The following is a 21304-nucleotide window of genomic DNA, read 5'->3' as shown; positions in this document are numbered from 1 at the left end:
AATAATTACTAATTATTAAGTAAGTGTAAATACTTAAGTGACGCTGCGAGGATCAGAAGATAATTATAGTTTAAATTATAAAAATTTTTCCTAGTTATAATTTAAGAGTAAAAGAAATTTTTTATTATTTTTTAAAGGCAGTTTTGTTTTGTAAAATAAAATCGATCAACAAAAAATTTTTTTTGAATGTAAAAAAAAAATTGTTTGATCAAAATATATTTAAATGTCAGTGGGACTCGAATCCGATTCTCACGAGTTATTATAATGGGACTTTAACTCTTCGCCACTGCAATTTTAGCAAAGTCTTTAAAAATGAAAAAAAATTTTTTTTATAATAATTTTCAACTGTTTTGAAGTTTAAAAAGTTGGAAAATTTTTTGAAATTAAAATTATTTAACTAGAAAAAATGAGTTTAAAATTTTACAGAGTCAGAACATTGAAAAATTTTCTGTTGAATAAAATAATTTATTTTATTTAAATAATTTATTTTAAAAAAAAAATAAATATTAACCGTGTATACCACCTGTATTTTTATGAGGAAAAAAGAATGAAATAAAAAAGCTAAAGCGATAAAAAATAAGCAAATAAAAGTAAGAAAGATGGGATCCTAGATCTTCATTCTCATGCATCCTTGGACAGTATCTAAATTCAAATATCGTTATAAATTTATCTACCAGTCCTTAATACATAATATATATCTATACGTACATAAATATGTATAGAATATCCGTTCAATATAATATAGTATAAATATAATATAATATTATATAATAGATCTATACTAGAGCATGATAATACTGCATTTTACAAATCTTGTACTTCTTACATGCATTCATCTTTAAATGGCTACCGTATATAATATACTACCTGCAATATTTATAATATGTGAGTGAACACAATTTGTATGAGCACCATTTCTCATGTTTTTAATAAAAAGTAACAATAATAATAGATAAAAATAAATATAAATAATTGCAGTATTTGATCCGCGAGCGAGGCGTATGAAAATTAACCAAGTTACAATTTAATGATTTAATATAATAATGAAAAATAAAATTTTTAAAGTTAAGTAAATAATTCCATCGCGATTCGCAAGTCAAATTTTAATTATATTGATTCTAAAAAAAATTTTATTAATTTATTATATTAAAGTGAAAAAAAAAATACACAGTGATTTTTAAATTTTACGATCAAAGTTAAAAATTTTGATAAAAAAAAAATTATTTAAAGCAAGACAAAGACATAACACAGACAAGCAAAGTAAATATTCATTTTCATGGATTTAATTTAATTTAAGAACATGCAAAATATTTAATTAATAATTCATAATTTTTTAATTGAAAGATTATAATAAAATTAGTAGTGAAAAATTATGAATTATAGCTTGTCAAAGTTCTCTCGCAGTTAAAAAAATTTTTTAAAAAAGAGAGAGAGAGAATAATGATAGTAATAACTATAATTAAAATAACAATATAAGAGAGAACTCATCGAGCGTAAATATACAAGCAGCAAGCGAGGATTAGTGTCAGTCTGTACTTGCAAGGCACGGAAAAGTGAAAGATGTTTTAGTATTTAGTTTTGTTGATAATAATTATTATTATTGTCAAATGATTATTGTTAGTATTAGTAGATAGTAGAGAGTAAGTGTGGTTGCTTAGTTTATAGTTTATAGTTTAGGTCCTACGTCCTGATAACATTGAGTACACGCCAGGTTTAGTTCTTGTTATCCATTATCTGATATCTGATTGTGATTGATCATTTTGATTCTATTGACACGATGAAGGGATTCCACGCGTTAATTTACTGTTCTTGATTGGTTGCTCAATTATGTTTCGCTTAGTGACTCGTGTTTGTAATTCTAATTTGGTGATTAGAAGATGATATTGATTTTTTAAGTAGATTTTATTTTTAGAGCAGTCAGTTATAAGAATGATGTGTTTTATTACTTTTGAATTATATATATATATATATATATATATATATATATATATATATATATATATATATATATATATATATTTATCTTCCACTTTATGGTTATATTTTATAATTAGTACTAACTCTAAAATTTTCATATATTTATATATATTCAAAATTTGTCACAGTAAATATGTCTTGTTCTGATGAAATTTAAAAAACATTAAATATCATATAAGAAAAAAATATTAATAAATTAATTTATACTATTTTGACAACTTTAAAGTTTAATAAATTTAATTTTGATAAAAATTTGAATTAAAAAATTTTATAAAATATTTAAACACACATATATAATTCCAAAATTGATAACAATAAATATAACTTTTTTCAATAATTATGAGACATTTAATTAATAGATGACTTCTTTCAAAAAAATCATGAATTTAATCTTTATTATAAAGAGAATAAGAAAAATTTTGAGACTGCATTGGAAAATGCTTTATTTCTAGATACATAATTAAAGAATGACCTTTTATCTTGTGAAATATTGACATTTTTAAAGATATAAGCTCATCCTGATGTTACACTTATCGAGACCTTTCATTTAAGTACCCACATGAATGTTTCATAGATTTTATATATTTATATATATATATGAATATATGAAAAATATATAAAAATGCATATGGATACTCAAATGAAAGGTCTCGATGAGTGTAACATCAGGATGAGCTTATATCTTTAAAAACGTCAATATTTGAGAAAGTATAGAGTAAATTAACAAAAGTCATTATTTTAAAAAGTAAAATTTTATTTATTTATCGTTCACAAGTCACAGCAGTCACATAGTGACTGCAAGGCTACGAGTAAATATTAATCCTAAAATTTTCATATATTTTTATAATGTTTCCTTTTTATAAATTGTAAAAGACATCTAAACTAACATCTGACTACTCCAAAAAATTATAAATTCAATTTTAATAAAAATCCCATCATCACATCAAAATAAAAAAAAAAAAAAAAAAAATGACCAAATCCGGTACCGTCGGTCTATCAAAAATTTAGATAAATAAAAATTAGTAGGGGGTGGGGGGCAAACGTCGTTAAGTATGCAAGTAAAAAACGGTCTGTAAGATAAAACGGTGACAAAGCGGTAACTTGTAACTGAGGGTGTAAGGGGGTTGGGGGGCAGGTGAGGGGTTGGGGGTTGGATCACGAAAAACAAAAGACTTACGGCATCTGCCAAGAGTGCGGGCGGGAGGGCTGCCTGCAAGTGTCCACTCTTCAGCAGGGGATCGGCGAGGCCTGCCACGCTGGCGTGTAGGGAACTCGGGTGTAGCGGATGATGGTGGTGGTGGTGGTGATGGGGTGGTGGTCCGGCAGTGAGATGCCCCGGAAGTAGCGGATGATGACCGTGTGAAGCAAAAGGTGAGGAAGGGTGGGCAGCCGCGAAATGCGATGGGGTAAGAGTTTGGTTGAGCGAGGGCGGGGGGGCAGGCCCGGCAGCGGATGCCTGCAATGGCAATACTGTACTTACGTCCGAGTGGGCGGGCACCGCGTAATTACCCTGGATGGTGTAAGCTTGCCCACCAGCCAGGATCACTGGCCCACCGACTTGGGGTTTGGGGCGATAAGGAATCGTGGCACCTTTGGGAGGGGACTGCAACAGATAAAAAAAAACAACAAACAGTTGCGCGTTTTTGTGCGCATTATTAGTATTTTATTTTTTTTTTATATTTATAATTATTTTAAGTATTTATTTAATACAACGTCTAATTGGTTTAAGACGTTTTATTTTTTAATTACTCTGAGTATCAGGAGATTTCATTTACTGCGTATGAGTATTTTATCCAATTTGCTGATTTATTATAAGCATTAAGATCATTTTTTTTTTTTTTTTTTTTTTTTCCATTAATTATCAATGCGAAAATATTAACATAATTTTTTATAAATAAAATCTCTTGATAAATATGTTACAATTTTTAATAAATTTTATAATCAACTTGATTAAACTTTAATTAAAATTCTCAGTTATGTTTGTTCCGCTAATTTACTCGAGAATAATAATAAAAATAATTGCAGAAAAAAATATTTTTATCGTTGAGCACTTCTCTAAATGCTTCGTATTATAAGTCGTACAAAATTTTGAACCGAGAAAATCTTCATTGTTTTATATCAAACAAAAATTCTTGGTTTAAGTGAATTTTACTTAAACCAAGAAAAATTTTCTACTTAATTTGAGAGAATTAAATCCTTTAAAATACTGTTTTAAGTTAATTACATTTATGCCTAAATTTAAATATTATTGAATTATTTTATACAATTCTAATTTTAAAACTCAAATTTTGGAGCAAAATTTTACATTACGGATAAGTATAATTATGCTTCTACTTTATGAACAAAGTTATATATATATATATATATATATATATATATATATATATATATATATATATATATATATATATATATATATAAAAAACATTTCATTAATTACTTCTTTTACAATATGAAATTTATTAATTTTTGCTATTAAGCTTCACCGTTGCATTGAATATAATTATCTAAATTTTAAATGGTAAATTGCATAAAGTACAATAATATTTATCTAAAATTTATAAAAAATTGTAACATTTGCATCAAAAATCTATTTTGCTTGTAAAAGAAATAAACAAAAAAAGAACAATTATCTCACCTCTAACATGACGCAGCAAATGTGGTATATGCACTGAGTAATAGACTCACTGGTACCGGAGATAGTAACTGTACGTTCAGTGGAGCTAGGAAGCATTTCAGACGCGACCTGAATGAGCGCCCCAGTAACTTCCCTTATTTCTTTGATCTTGGAGCCGCCTTTGCCGATTAACGATCCACACTGGGACGCGGGAACGATCAGTCGTAGGGTGATTGGAGTACGTGGTGCATTGCCGCCACCTCCAGCTCCACCACCCGAGACGTCGTGAAACTGCGAGCACCATTCTTCGAATTTCTTACAGATCAGGGTAAAAGCTTTGAAAATTGAATTGGTCGGTCCGGTTACAGTCACTATCCGCTCAGGACACGAACCATCTGATATGTTTATCTTTGCACCAGACTACAAAATAAAAAAAATTTTTTTTATGTAAAAAACATTATTGTAAAAAATTGAATTTTGATGAATTTATTTAAAAATTTTATCAAAAAAATGAAATTTATGAGACTAATTTATTCGCGCTCTTTAACTTTGAACTTATAAAATGAATTAATTAAAAAAAAACTTACTTCTTCCCGGAACCTCGTGACAATTTCACCCTTTTTACCAATGATACTTCCGACTTCCTGTAATCATAAAAAATTTTTAATTAATTATCTGCACTGATATTAACTTAAAAAAAAAAAAAAAAAAATGCCGATATAAGGAAGAGTGTCGCCGTTTCTTTGGGTGTAAACTCTTCCTCTATAATTAGATAATTAGACATGTCCAGGCTAAGAGCCAGGTCGATTTAGTTAGTGGTCCCGACACGGTTTGACCCCGTGATAATGTCAGCGAATATATTTTGGCGGCAGAAAATACCTTCCCAGCTGACTAATAAACTTGCCAAAGAGAGAAAGAGATAAAGAGAGAAAGAGATAGAGAGAGAGAGAGAGAGAGAGAGAGAGAGAGAGAGAGAGAGAGAGAGAGAGAGAGAGAGAGAGAGAGAGAGAGAGAGAGAGAGAGAGAGAGAGAGAGAGAGAGAGAGAGAGAGAGAGAGAGAGAGAGAGAGAGAGAGAGAGAGAGAGAGAGGTAAAATAAGTCTAGCATAACAGAGTAGTAGTAATACAATAAAATAAAAGCAAAACCGCTACTGACAAATAAAATGAAGTAAAGTATGTAATGCTGTCCATAAACTATAAATTTAGCTTACCAGAAGCAGACATTATATTGAAAATAGTCCCAGCCGGCAGCGTGTTAATGACGCCGTCGACAACTATCTGAGTGTTTAAGTATAATAGAGTGTAAGTACACAATTATCATAATTATTGTGTGTTGGATTCTCGAAAATAAATCCCCACTCAGCGATATTTTATCTTGAGTATTAGACAGATATGTGTCGTGAATATCTTTCAGCAAACGCTTACGTTGTTCTTCCCTCAATGTGCAAATCCAGATCAAGGTCCCTGATGATCATTTTGATGATGATGTTTTGCCTCATAATAAGCAAGCATCAAGAGCAAGATGAAGAATATAATCGTGGTTTACGTTGTTCAAAAATCAATGTCTAGTATTTAGAGCACGAATAGGAGTTTACATTATACTTAGTGCATTGTACTCAGACCTATGCCGTAGTGAATTGAGAGATAGATGTTAATTTGGTGGTCTATGCTCGGGATATTAAGGAAAATCCAGTGGGATATCATGCAAATTGCTCGTTCAATCACCAGCGTTCGAGCTTTCCAATGTGTATATTTAAGCCCCAATTAGAGTATAACCGCGGGAATTACAAATGCTTTGAATGATAACACTCAAACGGGAATTTTTTTGCTCGGTAATGATCTTTAAATCATTTTTTTATCAATTGAAATTTATATATATTTAAATATTGACAAACTTAATGTATAGATTGATTATAACTTGCATTATTTTTACTTTAGATAAAGAAGTATCTAGTTTAGTACGATAGGCCGATCGTTTCTGGGGGTCTGTAATAAAGAATTTTCATAAAAAACAATAAATTTTCATTAGGCAGGTTCTTTTAGTTGTAATTTAATAAGCATTTAATTAGTTATTTGTTGAAAAACTTCTCTTTACTAAATTTGCACTTCATATTATGCTACTTTACGCAGAATTTAATAAATTACATTAGTATTATCATTTTCATATTTACTTCATTGCTGTTTTTTAAAAGTTAAAAGACTGAGAAATTTTAATAAATTCCTACTTTAAGATATTTTAATTAATATTTAATCGTGAGAACTTTATTACATAGCTTGCATTGCAATTTAATAAATTGTTAAGTACGCAGTTTTATCGCTAGAATTGTTATCACTATAAAAAGCAAATAAATACAAGTTACTATTTGTTTATCATTTGTATACTTGTATTGATAATTTTAATTAATTAATAATGATAATAATAATAATAATAATAATAATAATAATAATAATAATAATAATAATAATATAATAATATAAAATGGCATTATTATTATTATTATTATTATTATTATTATTATTATTATTATTATTATTATTATTATTATTATTATTATTATTATTATTATTATTATTATTATTATTATTATAGTTAAAAATTCATTATAGTAATTTTTGATGAAAAACAAATAAATTCACAACACTTTGTTAACCTCGACATAAAGTGCTTGCATCTTTTGCAACACAACTAAAGATATTGAAACGAAACAGCCAAATCGTAAATCATTACCTACTCTGTTCAAAGTAAATGTACTTTAAAGTTAAGTATTACCACAATAGAAGACTAAAGGAAGAAAGAGAAAAAAAAAACACTTTGAATAACTAAATTACAAAATAAGTAAGTTTAGTTCAACATGTTTAGTATACACATATTAATAACATACGTCTGCACGAATTAAATTTTATTGCACAATTGATAGACTATGAAATGTAACACGTTTGACTAGTAATTTCCGATTATCCACAGAAAACTACAGGGCTTACAGACAGAAATAGCTTATAAAAATAAGTACGTGAATAAGTGTATAAGTATGTATGTGTCTGTACGGAGTATCCACACTAGAATCATCGAATAAAATCCCGAGATAGTCTAACGACAGCAATTGAGTCGGATTATATATATCTTTGGCTTTTTTATCGTATTCTCAGGATCCTTTCAACCAAGTAGTTGAAGGTAATGACGCGATTTACAAAACGAATATAGCCGGTAGAGAACATGAAGAAAATTTTATGAGAAGAAAGGAAACAACTTGGAGTCATGCCAATTATTAGGCTAACTATATATGTCCGTTTTATTCTCAGAAAATTTATATGGCTAATCAAAAACTAAAGTGCCTATTATTTTAGTATTTTAGTCTTTTAGTCTATTAATGTTTCAACAATAGTAATAATAATTATTACACTCTTAAAAATAATTTATCCATTCTTTATTATAGAGATGCATTTTTTAACAACGCCTGAGCTCGAACCCTAGTCTTCCAATCCTAATTATCAATACCACGCTTTTTTCTATGACCAGCGTTTCGCTTTAAATAATCCAATTTTACTTGAATATTAGATTAATGATTTGAGTTTAGTGAAAGAGGATTTAAGTAAAAAGATGCTACAAAAAAAATTTAATCAATTTCGGTTATTTTCAAATTTCAATTTCGAAGGATTAAACACTAAAAAAACAACTGATTCACGCCAAATTCCTAACAAGGGTATCCAAATTATTGTAACTAGCTAAAAAAAATTCTGCAACTTCTAAAATAAATTTGAAGTGAATTTTCAATAAAATTTTAGAGTGTAAATTTCAGCAGTCACAAAAATCGAAATTTCAGTGAAAGTTTACAGAAGTTAAAAAAAAAAACTTGGATTCGGGCAATGACCAATTAATGTTAGAATTATAACTTTAATTACAATAAAAAAGCGATCTTTGAAGCAATTAATAAAAGCGTATAAATAACTCTAATTAATGATGCAATAAATCGAGTTTTTCAGCAATAGCACCTGTGATTAACGTTTCTCCGACTAATAAAGGGTGGGATAAAAAATGTATATTAGCCAGTAGCCCTGGCAGCCGTCCAGTCTACTGGAATCAACCTCCTTGCAGAGGTATCGCTCTTATTCCCCTGACTAGTACTCTTTGGGTTTTGGTCCAAAAAACCAAGAATGAGGACAAATAGAACGAGAAGCCTTAGAATAGAGAAAACCCAAAGTAACTTGAATAATAGAAAGAGGAGGAGCAGGAGAGACATTGACAATAAAAAAACTAAAGCTAAATAAAATAATGATATCGATAAAATCCTCAAATGAATACTTTGAATACTAAGGTAGCTATTTTAAATCGATATCTGTTTGAATAAAAGTTTGCGATTATCAAGTTGAATTGCACTCGAGTGAATATTGACTGCATAAAAAATATCCAATGAATTTTTATCATTCAAAAACCAGCATTGATTTTAAATTCTGCGAGGTATCAAACGTTAAAGGATAAGAAGTTCAAATTATAGGTTTTAGTTTAAGTTTAAGTCCTTAGTCGATTAGTCCTTCGGTGTGAGGAACTAATGGAAGGAACTTATCTGGTGAATTGGCGAACTTATTCCTCGTCTGGATGAAAAGTGGAAAAGTGCTGGGATGAATTAATGGAGTTAATGCCTGATAAAATCTTCTGCCAGTTGGCAGCCCAGTGAACACATCAACGGTATCATCCACACCAGACCGTCTTCTGATTTAATGACCGGCTGATATCAATCTTTCGCTTATATTAAAGATAATGGACAGATGCAACGTCTAGGTCTATGTATCTAAGATTTGATGTTGGATGTCGATGCGACCAAATTTAACGGAATCGAGTCCCATCAAGTTTAATGCAACGCTCTACTTGGCGAAACACTATTGGCATTTATGTAAAAAATCATCAACTACCGTTTGCTGGTGAGCTATAAGTCTCCGGGAGACATTCCGGTAACTTTTTGCGCTACATTCCCAGTAAAGAGTTCTGATCGAACCATATGTGTTGCTTTTTTAGTTCCGTTCATCTACTGAGAACTTGGGGGGTAATTATTTTTAAGAAATTTTAGAAATATTTGTTTTATTAGAATTTTTGATTATTTTATTGAGTTTCGAGAAATATTTTTTTGCTAAAAATTAATTCGTAAGGGATAAAAAAAAGAAAAAGCTTGGATATTAGCGGAGGTTAGTTTTTAATGGTATTTAAATTGGAACCGAATATACAGCTTAGTTAAAAGATATTTGTAAAAAAAAAAGAAAAAAAATTAATAAATTTTGATATTAATAATTATTCGAACAGATTTTTAAACAAAATATTAACAATATAATTTTTTTTGTGCCTTTTGAAGGTTACAAATATCCTTTGATAGTCTGTATTATCCACACAGCTACTTTTATTATGAATTATGATTTATAAATGACTAAAATTATTGAAGTGTAAAAAAAAATAATTATTTATTGACAAATTAAATTTTCATCACTGAAAGTTATAAAAAATTTTATAAATTTTATTATAAGAAAACAATAATAAAAATTATGAAATTAAAGTAAATTATCCGCGAGAAAACAAAGTGTTTAAAATTAGAAAACATTATATAAATAATTTCAGACTAAAAGATATTTATTAGATAGGAAAAAAAAATTTTTAAAAAATGTCAAACAAAACTAAACAGTAAATGCCAGCCAACAAATGATTAAAAGTGAATGAAATATTTTAGTTAGCCGCAAGTTTGTTATTTATTATTATTTTATAAGATCTTTCTATTTTTTTTTTTTTTTTTTTTTTTTTTTTTTTTCCATTTCATTTCATTTCATTTCATCTCTCGGCGTGATGAGACGTTGCCAAAGATCTCGAGACGAGATGATACTCAATGTAATACAATAGAATTGTAAGATCTCCAAGCAGTTAGTAGTCTGGGGTACGACAGATTTGGCTGAAAGTTTTGGCTCCGGTCCAGCCTACTGCCAAGCTCAGTGGAGTACGTAGCACACAGCACACAGCATACAGTACACAGTAGTGAAGTAGTAAAGTAGAGTATAAGGCAGAAGCAAACAAAGCAAAACAAAGCTAAACAATACTAAAAACGAGTAAGAGTTTTGAGAAGAGTAAGCCGATGGCAACTGAACTGGAGCTCATATATCAGGAGCTGGACAAAATCCTACTAGACTATTAATCGGGGCATCGATTCTTATGCTAAATACCTATTTTTATATTTATATTCATCCTGTTCAAGTAAAAATGACACACTTCTTCTGTTTGAGATTGAGTTCAACTTTTTGTTGCAAATTATCATCGAGATACGTTTTTTTTTTTTTTTTTTTTTTTCCAAACTGCCTGATCCATTCATTCAGGCCCAGTGTGAATACATAGACACCTACACTTTCACGTACAAATGAATTACACGAGTAGAAGAGAAGAATGAAATTGTCCTAAACAGAAGCAGCTGCATTAATTCAAAGATTTTTTGTCTTGGCGAAGACAAATGTGACTTCTTTGAAGTTTTAGTTCATGTGGATGTCCCTAAATAGCCAGATCGCGTGACTATGCTCGCTTTTGGAGTAGTAAAATTTAGGAAAATCCAAGATTTTGGATTAATTGTTGGGAATATGGATAATTTTAACAAGACAAATTTTGTTAATTTTGGAGGGCTTTTTCAAGTTTTCAAGAATTTTAAGGGACAAAAGTTAAAAGTAGTTAATCAAAGTATTACAGACTAAAAAAAACAGCGAGATGAAGAAACTCATTACCTTGAATTTGAAAATTCAAAATCTTTAAAGAGGAGTATGTTATCTTTGTGATAAAAAATCAAATTCGACATCGAGCAAATGATGTTCTCTAAAACTAGCAATTATTTGGTTATTATATTTTTGGCTCAAGAAAAAATGACTTCTTGAATAAATATTTGACTTGAATTAATTTTGAATAGTATTTAAGCCTTGTTTGTTGATGGGATAGAAAATAAAAGCTATAGAAGAATTTTTGGTATTCGTGAAACATAATTGGCTGAAATACATTGTATCTTGTTTCGAAATAGTAAATTGGTTATTTCAGTCAGTAAAATTGTTTAATGAAGAGCTTTTCCTCTTTATCTTAGAGTTTACCAGTCTAGTCAATTAAATTGAGAGCATAAAACAATTTAATAAATGTCCGAGCTGGGACGACTTTTGTTTCGTTAAAAAGCAACCAAGACAAGATTAATAGATATAACTTTTAAATCATGATTAAGAGATTAATGACTCCTGGGGATTTATTTAACTGCTGGATTAAGCGCTACCATAATTAAATCGATATTTTTATTTCTATAAAGATAATTTAAGATTCCAGATTATTCTTTATCTATTAATTAATAATTTAATAAATAAGAAAGTCCAAGACTGTCAGATTTAGGAAAAAACTTACTAAGAAAATTACAGAGGGTCAATTACACATAAAAAACGTAGACAAGTGTAGAAAAACAGGCTGCTGGAAATGTCATAATGCCAGTCGGGAATGAAAAAAGAGTGAGTTTGAGTTCGAGTTTGAGTGGAAGAAAAAAAAATCTGCGAAAAGCAACTTGAACTGAGTACGGAGAGGAGGTGTAGGGAGGAAAAAATAAAAAGAAGCCTCTTGACTTTGCTCCCCGTCTTAGTGGTGGTCGTCGATGCGAAAAAACGAGGGTGTAATGAGATTTAACGTGAAAGCTCTGTATCTGGCTTTTGGAGTAGAGTCTCGAAGCTCGAGCTGAAATTAAGAGGGAGGTTCAGTTGATGCATCACATCGTGGGAACCAGAGTTGCAGTAGAATGAGAACGTGATATTATATAGAGGAGGAAAAATGAGGAAACCCTTACCGAGACCGGCTGTCTCATCTCTTCTATATTACGCGCAAAGGGTCACGATATTGTATATTGTACATACATACACACGCTGGAGGATAAAAGTGCATGTATACTAATTTTATGCATGCCGTACTCTACTCTGTACATGAATATGTGAAAGAAGTGTGTAGTCTAGTACATCCAGTAGTCTAGCGCATACAATGCATGTATATGTATATGTATGCAGTGGATTTATGAGGCGGAGGATCGTTCAGATATGCAGAAACGTGCAATAATTTTCATGTCGCACTTTAGCACGCCCGCGACAAGATGCTAGCGGTTTTTACGCCGCTCCTAAGACGTGTCTGTGCTCCTCTCCTCTCGCACTTGTACACTTGTACTTACACACACACACATGTATAAGTTTTAATGTATTATGTATAATATATGAGGCATAATAATAATACGTGAGAGCCTGCTCGATAAAAATTACGAGTGGGGAGAGATGAAATTTGATGAACAAAAAAAATTTAAGATGAAATCAATACCGGAATATGATACATTTTTTAATATTAATGAATATTCAATCCAGAGACTCATGGTTTTTTTGTTACTGAAATATTGTAAGAAAAATAATTTTAAAGGTTTTTTTTTAAGAGGAAGACCTATAAGGTAATAAAGTTTTGTTTAGAGATATTTGTGATGGATAAAAAAAAAAATAATAAATTTCTACAATAAAATTAACTTTAACTGTTACCGTTTTTCATGATGTTTAATTATATTTTTGCTTGTGGTAAAAGTTAGCATTTAACATTAATATTTTACAGAAAGTGTATTTGAATGATAATTAACATAAAAACTTGTTAATTAAATTTTATATTTTTCATTTTATTACAAATATTTCTTAGCTAGACCTTATTACTCACTGATTCTTTAAATTATGACTAAAAAATTTTTTTTTCAAGTTTCACCTTTAAATTTTGATAGATTATTTTTTCAGTACTAATTAAAAAAAAAAAACATTACTTTTAAGTTTAATTAATTTTAAATAAAAATTACTCTGTTTAATAACTCAATTCCAAGGGATCAATATCAGTAGAGAAGCAAATAATTATTGATTTTAGCCAGAAATAATTTCCGCTAAAAGGTTTATTATTAATCACGGAGTCGAATATTATTATCCTATTTAAATAAATGTTTTGAATATTTAAAAATTGATCCTTCGAGAATAGAATAAACGAATAAAAACTTTGCATCTAGTAGTTGAAATCGTTGAATTTCTATGTAGATAAAGACGAGCAGACTATTGTAATTAAAAATTTAATTTAATACTTTTATATGAATAATAAATTAAATTTTTTTAAAGCTGCTTAAGATATTTCTTTTGTATAATGAAATGTTTTACATATTTTACTATATCTAGACGACCTCAACTCGGAATTAATAAGTTATTTTTAAAAAATGATTAATCTACTAAGAAAAATCATTCAAAAATGATTTTAGTTTATTAAATAAATAATTTTCATCAATTAAATTAATAGCTGAAAAATTTTACACAAAAAAAAAATCAATAAAAAATAGATTAAAATGGACGATAAATAATTGTTAATTAGCACGTAAATAATTCGTTAACGGCCAAATGAATATAATCTTTTATGAATCAATACTTTAATTACTGAATCATTTAAAATAACTAATTTATTAGTTGAAGCATTAAAAAATACCGGAATAATTTACAATATAAATTAATTACCAGAATAATAATAATAGTAAAAATATTAATAAAAAATTAACATACGTAACAAAAATAAAGAAAGAGGAAAAGTGATAGCAAGAGGAAGAGATGAGTATTGATTTTCCTAGGAGACGAAAATTGATTTTAATAAGAAAGGATGTGCTAACAAAAGCTTTTACTCGGAGGGAGCTCTGGGCTGCAGAACTTCTCTCTCAGTATTAATAAATATCCTTGTACCAGTATTATCCCATAAAATGCCTTTCATCGTTGACAATTAAATTGAGACACTCCATTTAGCAGATGGATTCATCGCAAAGTTCAAAGGTACAGGTACCACTACAGATTAATTTTATACCAAAGACCTGTGCTGAAAGGCTCTTGCCCATGTAACCGAGGACTAATTTTACAATGTAACGCTACGTCGCTGTACAAGTGATATAATCTGCTCTATTCAATTATTATATAACTCAGTCTTAAAGGTTGAATACTAAAAGGGTGATTTGAGAAACTCGCGACACCTCTCAAATGTTTATTTATGTTATTATCAGTATTGAAAGAAAAAGTACTCACTTTGCCCTGCATGATGAGCCGGATGGTGAGGGTGACCGAGGGGTCATCATTCAAAACTGGTTTGTTATCCATACCGTCGACAGATGTGATTCCCGTTTGTTTAGCCACTTCGCGGATTTTATGGCGCGATTTCGCGCCTGGGGAGTAGGGACTGGAGGAGGACAAGGACAGGGGTGAGGTAAGGCGTGTGATTTTGGTTGGGGGGGTTTCGGGGGATGTGCTTCTTAATCGCTCCCAGGTAGACTCGTTCTTTCCACTGCAACAGTTTAAATTAAACAAATTTTTTATTATTATTAAATAACAAAATTTAAGTATATATAAATAATTAAATTTTTTGATAAAAAAAAAATTTAATTGAATCCAGAAAATAATTTTGAAGAACTTTATCGTCTTGATTGGCGTAGAAAAAAATTTTAAACCGAAAAATTTTACTTAATTAAAGAATTATTTTCTTGATTCAAGTTAATTTTTTTACAATTTAATTATGAACAAAAAATATACAAATTTTTTTAAGTTTAAAATTTGAATTGCAATTCATACATTTTTTTATCAACTTGATATTATTAAATAAAAAAAAAAAAAAAAAAAAAAAAAAAAAAAAATGCTTTAAAATATTTTGAACTTGTAAAAAAAATTTTTTTTAAATCATAAAACTAAAATTATAAAACGTCGACTATTTTCAATGTAAACCAAATAAATTTATGAATATTATTGACAATTTTTAAAGTTTTACAATTTAATTATTCTGAAAAGTATTAAAAACATTTTTAGGTAAATTTTAAAATATTTTGGTATTTAAAATTGATTTTATAGTTGTATATATAAATCTAAGTAAAATTAAAAAAAATTGCAATATTTTATTAAATATTGTTTATAAATGAAAAAGTTAAAGTTTTCAAACAATTCAATTATCTGCTTCGTTTGAATAAATATAAATAAACAGAAAATATTATCTTTGGCTATCGTGGAACAAGCGCTGTTTGCATTATAAATATAAAATTCAAATCTCAAAGCACAGCGACTAAGAAACAAACAGACATAGAAAACACTCGTAATTTTAAAGGATAATAAAAACATAGATTAAAGTAAATAAAGAATAATAGCAATAAAACAATTGCGAGTTACAAGTTTACTATTAGTTTTTCTTTTATCAAATGAAATGAAATAAAAACATTCATAACAATAAATTGAAAAACAATAAAAATATAAGAAATTATTTTGAATTTAAATTGAATTGAATTCAAAGTAGAGTTTATTGGAGCGCATAGATAAACAGCAATAGCGCTCTGCAAAAATTAAAATAATTAGCTGTGTAATTGTCGTGACAATGGTTGGCAATTAAAAATATCGCGAATAATCGAACGACCTGACTGCAAATAATGTATCGTGAGTAAAAGCTACTGGTGGTGCTGTTGCTCCAGAAGTTAGACACCTGGTCGCGTTTTTTCCACTCGAAATTTTCTTTGTCTTTTTTAAACGTCTACGTCTGGTAAGCGAAAAAAATAAACGGGGACGGATAGAAGCAAGCAGAGAAGGGAGGACAAGTTTTACCCGGTTAGACCGTTACAAACTGAGATATGCCTTTTCTTTCGCTTTTGTTATACTATATATATATATATATATATATATATATATATATATATATATTGTACGTATAACATATATATAGATAGCATATACTGTGTACTCAGTTTTAGTTTTATTTAACTTTATTTTATCCGACTTGTCGTTTTGTCTCGATGCATGCGAATAAAATGCAATCTCAGGTTCAACTTGGATTGCTCCAATAAAACTTGACGACGTTGATGAAATTGAAATCAAAGGCTTTCAATTCTAAATTCGATTTATATTGATTTTTATTTTTATATACTTTATAACCATTTTTATTTCTGGTTTTCATTTTTACAGACGCTTTATTTATTTATTTATTTATTTATTTATTTTTTTCATTATTAACATTATTCTATCATGAATTGATAAATAACTAGTAGTTGGATTTTACATTTTTTTCAACAATAAATTTATTACTTTTATCTCATTTGATTTTGATTAATATTTAATTTGTTACTTATTTGCGGGGTTGCAAATTATTAAATAAAAAATTTTTTATTTAAAATAAAATTAGTAATTGTAATAATTACATTTTCAAATCTCAAAAAATATAATAATTGCAATTTTTTAATGATTAATTTTCTAAACAATGCAGTAATTTAATTTTTTTTTATGCTTTAATTAAATATATTCAAAAATCTACTAAATGAAAAATAATTAACAAAATAAGTTCTAGAATTTAAAATTCAACATAAAATCCAACGTATTATTCTCCAATAGATTTAGAAAAAAATAAACACTGCAAGTAATTTTAAATAAATTAAACAATACGACTAACAAAATTCATTTAAATAACTGAATTTTCATGAATTAATTACCAGCTTTTAGCAGTTTATAAAAATATTTGCCTTCAATTTCATTATCATTACAAAATCACTCACACAAAAAATTTAATTCAAAAATAATTTGCAATTATTATGTTAAAAAAAAAAAAAAATAAATGTTCAGCCTTTCGAAACCAATAGAAGTAATTCTACGAAATAGACTTATGTATGTACTTGCAAATGAAAACCGTTAAAAGACTAGTTTATAGAAAAAAATTTTCCGCAGATCAATGACCGTGTCATGCAATTTCTCGAGAATTACGAGTCACAAAAACTAATTACGCGGATTATCTTTATGCCTCTCATATCAGCTGATATTTTACATACGTTAAATTACATTCATACTTTATAATATTTTTACAATATTTTACAGTTTGAATTTTTTTTAATTAATTAAATCATTTCGAAAGGAATATTTAGATAATTTAGATTTTGTGCTTAACATGTTGATATTTTTTATTTTTAAATAACTATGTATCAATTAAAAGAAAATTTGAAAAAATTGGTGATTAAAAATTGAAAATTAAGAGAAAAAAAAATTAACAATGCAATTGAATAAATTATATATTCCTGATAATAAATTTTAATTTAATTAAAATTAATTTGATATTTAAAACAACAAACATTAATACTTTAATTCTTATTAGGAAATAATGACTCAATTTTTTGTGGAATATTTTTTATTTTATCGTGAATGTTTCGTCAGTAATTCCTGAATTGTTTTGCCAGTTGGGTCATTTTAAGACTTGTATTGATGACAACTGTGGAGTAATTTTAAAGATTAGATTTCATTGTCATTAATTATTGATTATGTATTGACTGAGATATATGAATTGTATTTATTATTTGACGTTTTTTTTTATAAATTCTTAATGTAATGTTGTGTATTCTTCATTATAAAGCCCTGAAGAAGTCAGTAATTACTGACGAAACGGCGATGAAATAAAAAATACTCCACAAGAAATTGACTCCTTATTTCCCACTAAGAATTAAAGTACTATTTTTAATTTTATCCATCAAATAAATTATTACTAAAAAATATATTCAAAAAATTCCGTCATAGTTTCTTAAAAATTTCTTAAAAACAAAATTATTTTTTTTTCTAATGACACTGAAATTAACAGACCTGAGAATTTACGATTTTGTAACAGAATAAATTACAATGAAATAAAAAATAAAATCCAAAAAATTAACAAACTGTAAATTATTAAATAATATTTTTTTGACTCGTTTTTTTAAAAAATTATTCAGATGTCTGTTGATTTCAATATCATCAATAAAAATTCTAAAACTCATCAGACGTCTGTTCCTCGCATGATAAAAATTCCACCAGTATACATATACATATATGCATAATTAAAATCAATCATAGCCAGACATAACCAACCAACATCCAACATGTCACACGCAGTGAACAGTATCAGCATTAACATAAACCACAACCACCAGCATCCGGATTGTTATTTACACTTCCCTTATCCACCTCCACCCATCTCAAAAAAAATTAATCCTAAATAATAAATCATAAATAAAAAATAAAAATTTCAAATTCCAAATGGGCGTTTACGCGTGTCATAACCATATTGATATATATATATAGTATATATCTCCATCTCTATGCATTCGAGGCTTATTAAATAGAGATGGCGGTTTTACGCAAACACTAAATGTCCAAATCGCTATAAACAAAAATAAAACAATCATAATAAATCATGAAAAAAAATAAACAATCAAGTTAAATGACAAACGGTAAAAAATGAATGATTAAAATTTTAAATAAAAATAATTAATCGTTTAAATATTAATAGTTGACAAAAAATTCACAGCATGGGCGAACAACTAAACGCCGGTTGATATAAACGCCGCAATGGCGGTCTTAATAATATTATTTCCTCCTTCATAGTAATTATAATTGTAATTATTAATTACACATATTTAAATAAAAATATTTGTGTAGCGTAATTATTAATAATAATAATGTACCCTACCTAAGCGCACTTATTGGAGGTATATATCACCGTACACATTTACACACTGTAAACACTTGAATGTACTCATACGCACTTGTGGTAATATTTAATATTTTTCTAAAAAAAAAAATTTTTTTATTAATTATTGTGCAAATAATAATTTTATTATTGGAGTTGAAATAATTTTGACGCACTACACTAATTAAAATGTGGTTATAATTTTGTGTTTTTTTTTTTTTTTTTTTTTTTAAATTTAAAATAAAAAATAGTTTGGAGAGGACAGTGGGTACTTACGCAGGAGCTTGGACTGGAGTCTGGATCTGGAGAGTACTGAGTACTGAGTGGTTGATGGTATAGTATGATGTGTGGTCTGCAGGTTGTATATTATTTAATTAGATAGAGGTTCGGTAACTAAACGTACAACGTGTAACTTGGTGTGACGATAAATAACTGTGATGTTGATGTTGATGATGATGATGATGATCAAGATCCAGTCTGTTGGTTGGTAAATACAGACCGATGCACTAGACGCGAGAAGTAAAGCTAAAATGAATGAATGAAGCCGAACGAGAACGCGAAGCGGTAACTGGTTACTTGTAACAACGACTTTAGTTTTGAGAACGTAGTACTGGTTACTCGTTACTTCTTACTCTTACTGATTCTCGTTACTAAGCACTCTGCTCGAGCTCTATACTCAATGTTCTAAGGCGTCTTCCTCTCGACTGTATAACCGAGCTAAGTCTGTCCTGCTTCCTGCGCGGATCAGCTGCGCGGTCTTCCGCTGTGAGAGCACGCGCAGAGAAGTTTTAGTTGCGGTAGGAGATCACAGATGGCGGGAGGAGTGATTTCGACAACCGCGGGAGTTTTTACATTTTTAAACTAGATTCCATTTGTTTTTTTTGTTTGTGAAAGAGACATTGGCACGTCTGAGAGTTTTTAATGAAAATTAACTTAACTGATAGTTGATAATTTTAAGAATTTTTGTAACAAATAAATTATGGCAAAAAAAATTGACATTTACAAATTTTTAAAAACTACAAATGAGATCAAAGTAATTAAACGAATTTTATTAGCAACAAAAATAAAAAATATAAATCAATAAAATGTCAAGTAAATTGAAATGAGTAAGTGGATTGATGGATCAAACAGAAAGTGGATGTTTTGGAATAAACTATTAAGCGTGGTTAACAGGTAATGTAAATAACTATCGTAATTACGCGGACGTGGAGGTTGAAATTACGGCGCCGGTATTAATATGTGAGTGTGTAGATTTTGCATTCATGTATGGGTATGAGTGGGTGTTGTGTGAATGCATCTCGTTATAAGTCTTTTATTTGCACGGCTGAGGTTTAGCCAACTCGATCACTTTTTTTTACAAAAACTAATTTTGCTGAGCTATAAATTTTTATTTTTTCATCATTGTATTAACATATTTTGAGTATGCGAAATTTAAAGCACCGATCCGTTTCATTGATTTATTACTTCATCAATTCAATTTTTATACCGAACTAAAAAAATATTATGAAGTTGGAAATTATTCAATATAATAATTTAAAACTTTTTTACGAATTTTGAAGTACAGGAAATAAAAAAATATCGAAATTTATAAAAATAATGTTTATAATAATTCATCAGTACAGTACTCCATATAATAATTAGTGTAGTTTTGCAATGAGAGGTTTTTAAAAATTTTGGATCTATTTTTGTCTCTTGATAGAGTAATTTTGTCAATTGCTAATTGATCTATTTATTTAGAAACAATTTTTTCATTCATTAAATATAATTAATAATTTCTTAACGTTTAACTACACAGAAAAAAAAATTAACTTGATTAAAACGAAAAATTCTTAAATTAAGTAAAATTTCCTCAAATCAAGAAAAATTTTCTTAAATCAAGAATATTGAGCTCTTCAAAAATATATACTTGATTCAAGAACATTTTTTTTTGTGCGTACTGCTGCCCGAGAATTCAAAATCGAACAACACGTTCAAAAGTTATAATTATTTGAAAATAATTATTTTTAAGTTCTCCGAGCTAAAAAATTCAAATTAAATATGTTTTCGAGCTTTGCACTCGAAAAAAAAGCGGAAACTTTAAAGGATAATCTTTAGGATCGATCGACTTCCAGATTTTCTAACTTTTCTTTAATATTGTCAGTCTGAATAGTTGACCGCAGTTAAAATATTTCTGTAATTTTCCCACTTGACTAC

At 28.3% G+C, this 21304-nt stretch overlaps 1 protein-coding gene across 8 annotated transcripts in view; it reads right to left on the bottom strand.

Annotated features, from left to right (window-relative positions):
• The window catches only part of Mub (poly(rC)-binding protein mub), a 40184-nt gene extending 20428 nt beyond the window's left edge, over positions 1-19756 (bottom strand). Inside the window, exons 1-6 of one of the 8 annotated variants that reach the window (XM_074238323.1) lie at positions 19515-19756; positions 19112-19210; positions 14689-14944; positions 5182-5238; positions 4616-5014; positions 3458-3580 (exon numbers count right to left, since the gene is read on the bottom strand). In XM_074238323.1, coding sequence (XP_074094424.1) covers positions 3458-3580; positions 4616-5014; positions 5182-5238; positions 14689-14760 — 651 coding nt within the window. In that variant the 5' untranslated portion in view covers positions 14761-14944; positions 19112-19210; positions 19515-19756. Of the gene's footprint in view, positions 1-3457; positions 3581-4615; positions 5015-5181; positions 5239-14688; positions 14945-19111; positions 19211-19387 lie in introns of all 8 variants that reach the window. The other 7 variants (XM_074238321.1, XM_074238322.1, XM_074238316.1 and 4 more) reach the window with 7 other exon arrangements.
• Between the last annotated feature and the right edge of the window lie 1548 nt (positions 19757-21304).

Source organism: Cotesia typhae, unplaced genomic scaffold (assembly GCF_013202065.1).
Source record: "Cotesia typhae breed Kobodo isofemale line unplaced genomic scaffold, CoteBio_Ctyphae contig_22, whole genome shotgun sequence".
Lineage (NCBI taxonomy): Eukaryota > Metazoa > Arthropoda > Insecta > Hymenoptera > Braconidae > Cotesia > Cotesia typhae.
The sequence above is the reverse complement of the archived record's forward strand: the minus strand, read 5'-3'. Positions and strand labels throughout refer to the sequence as shown.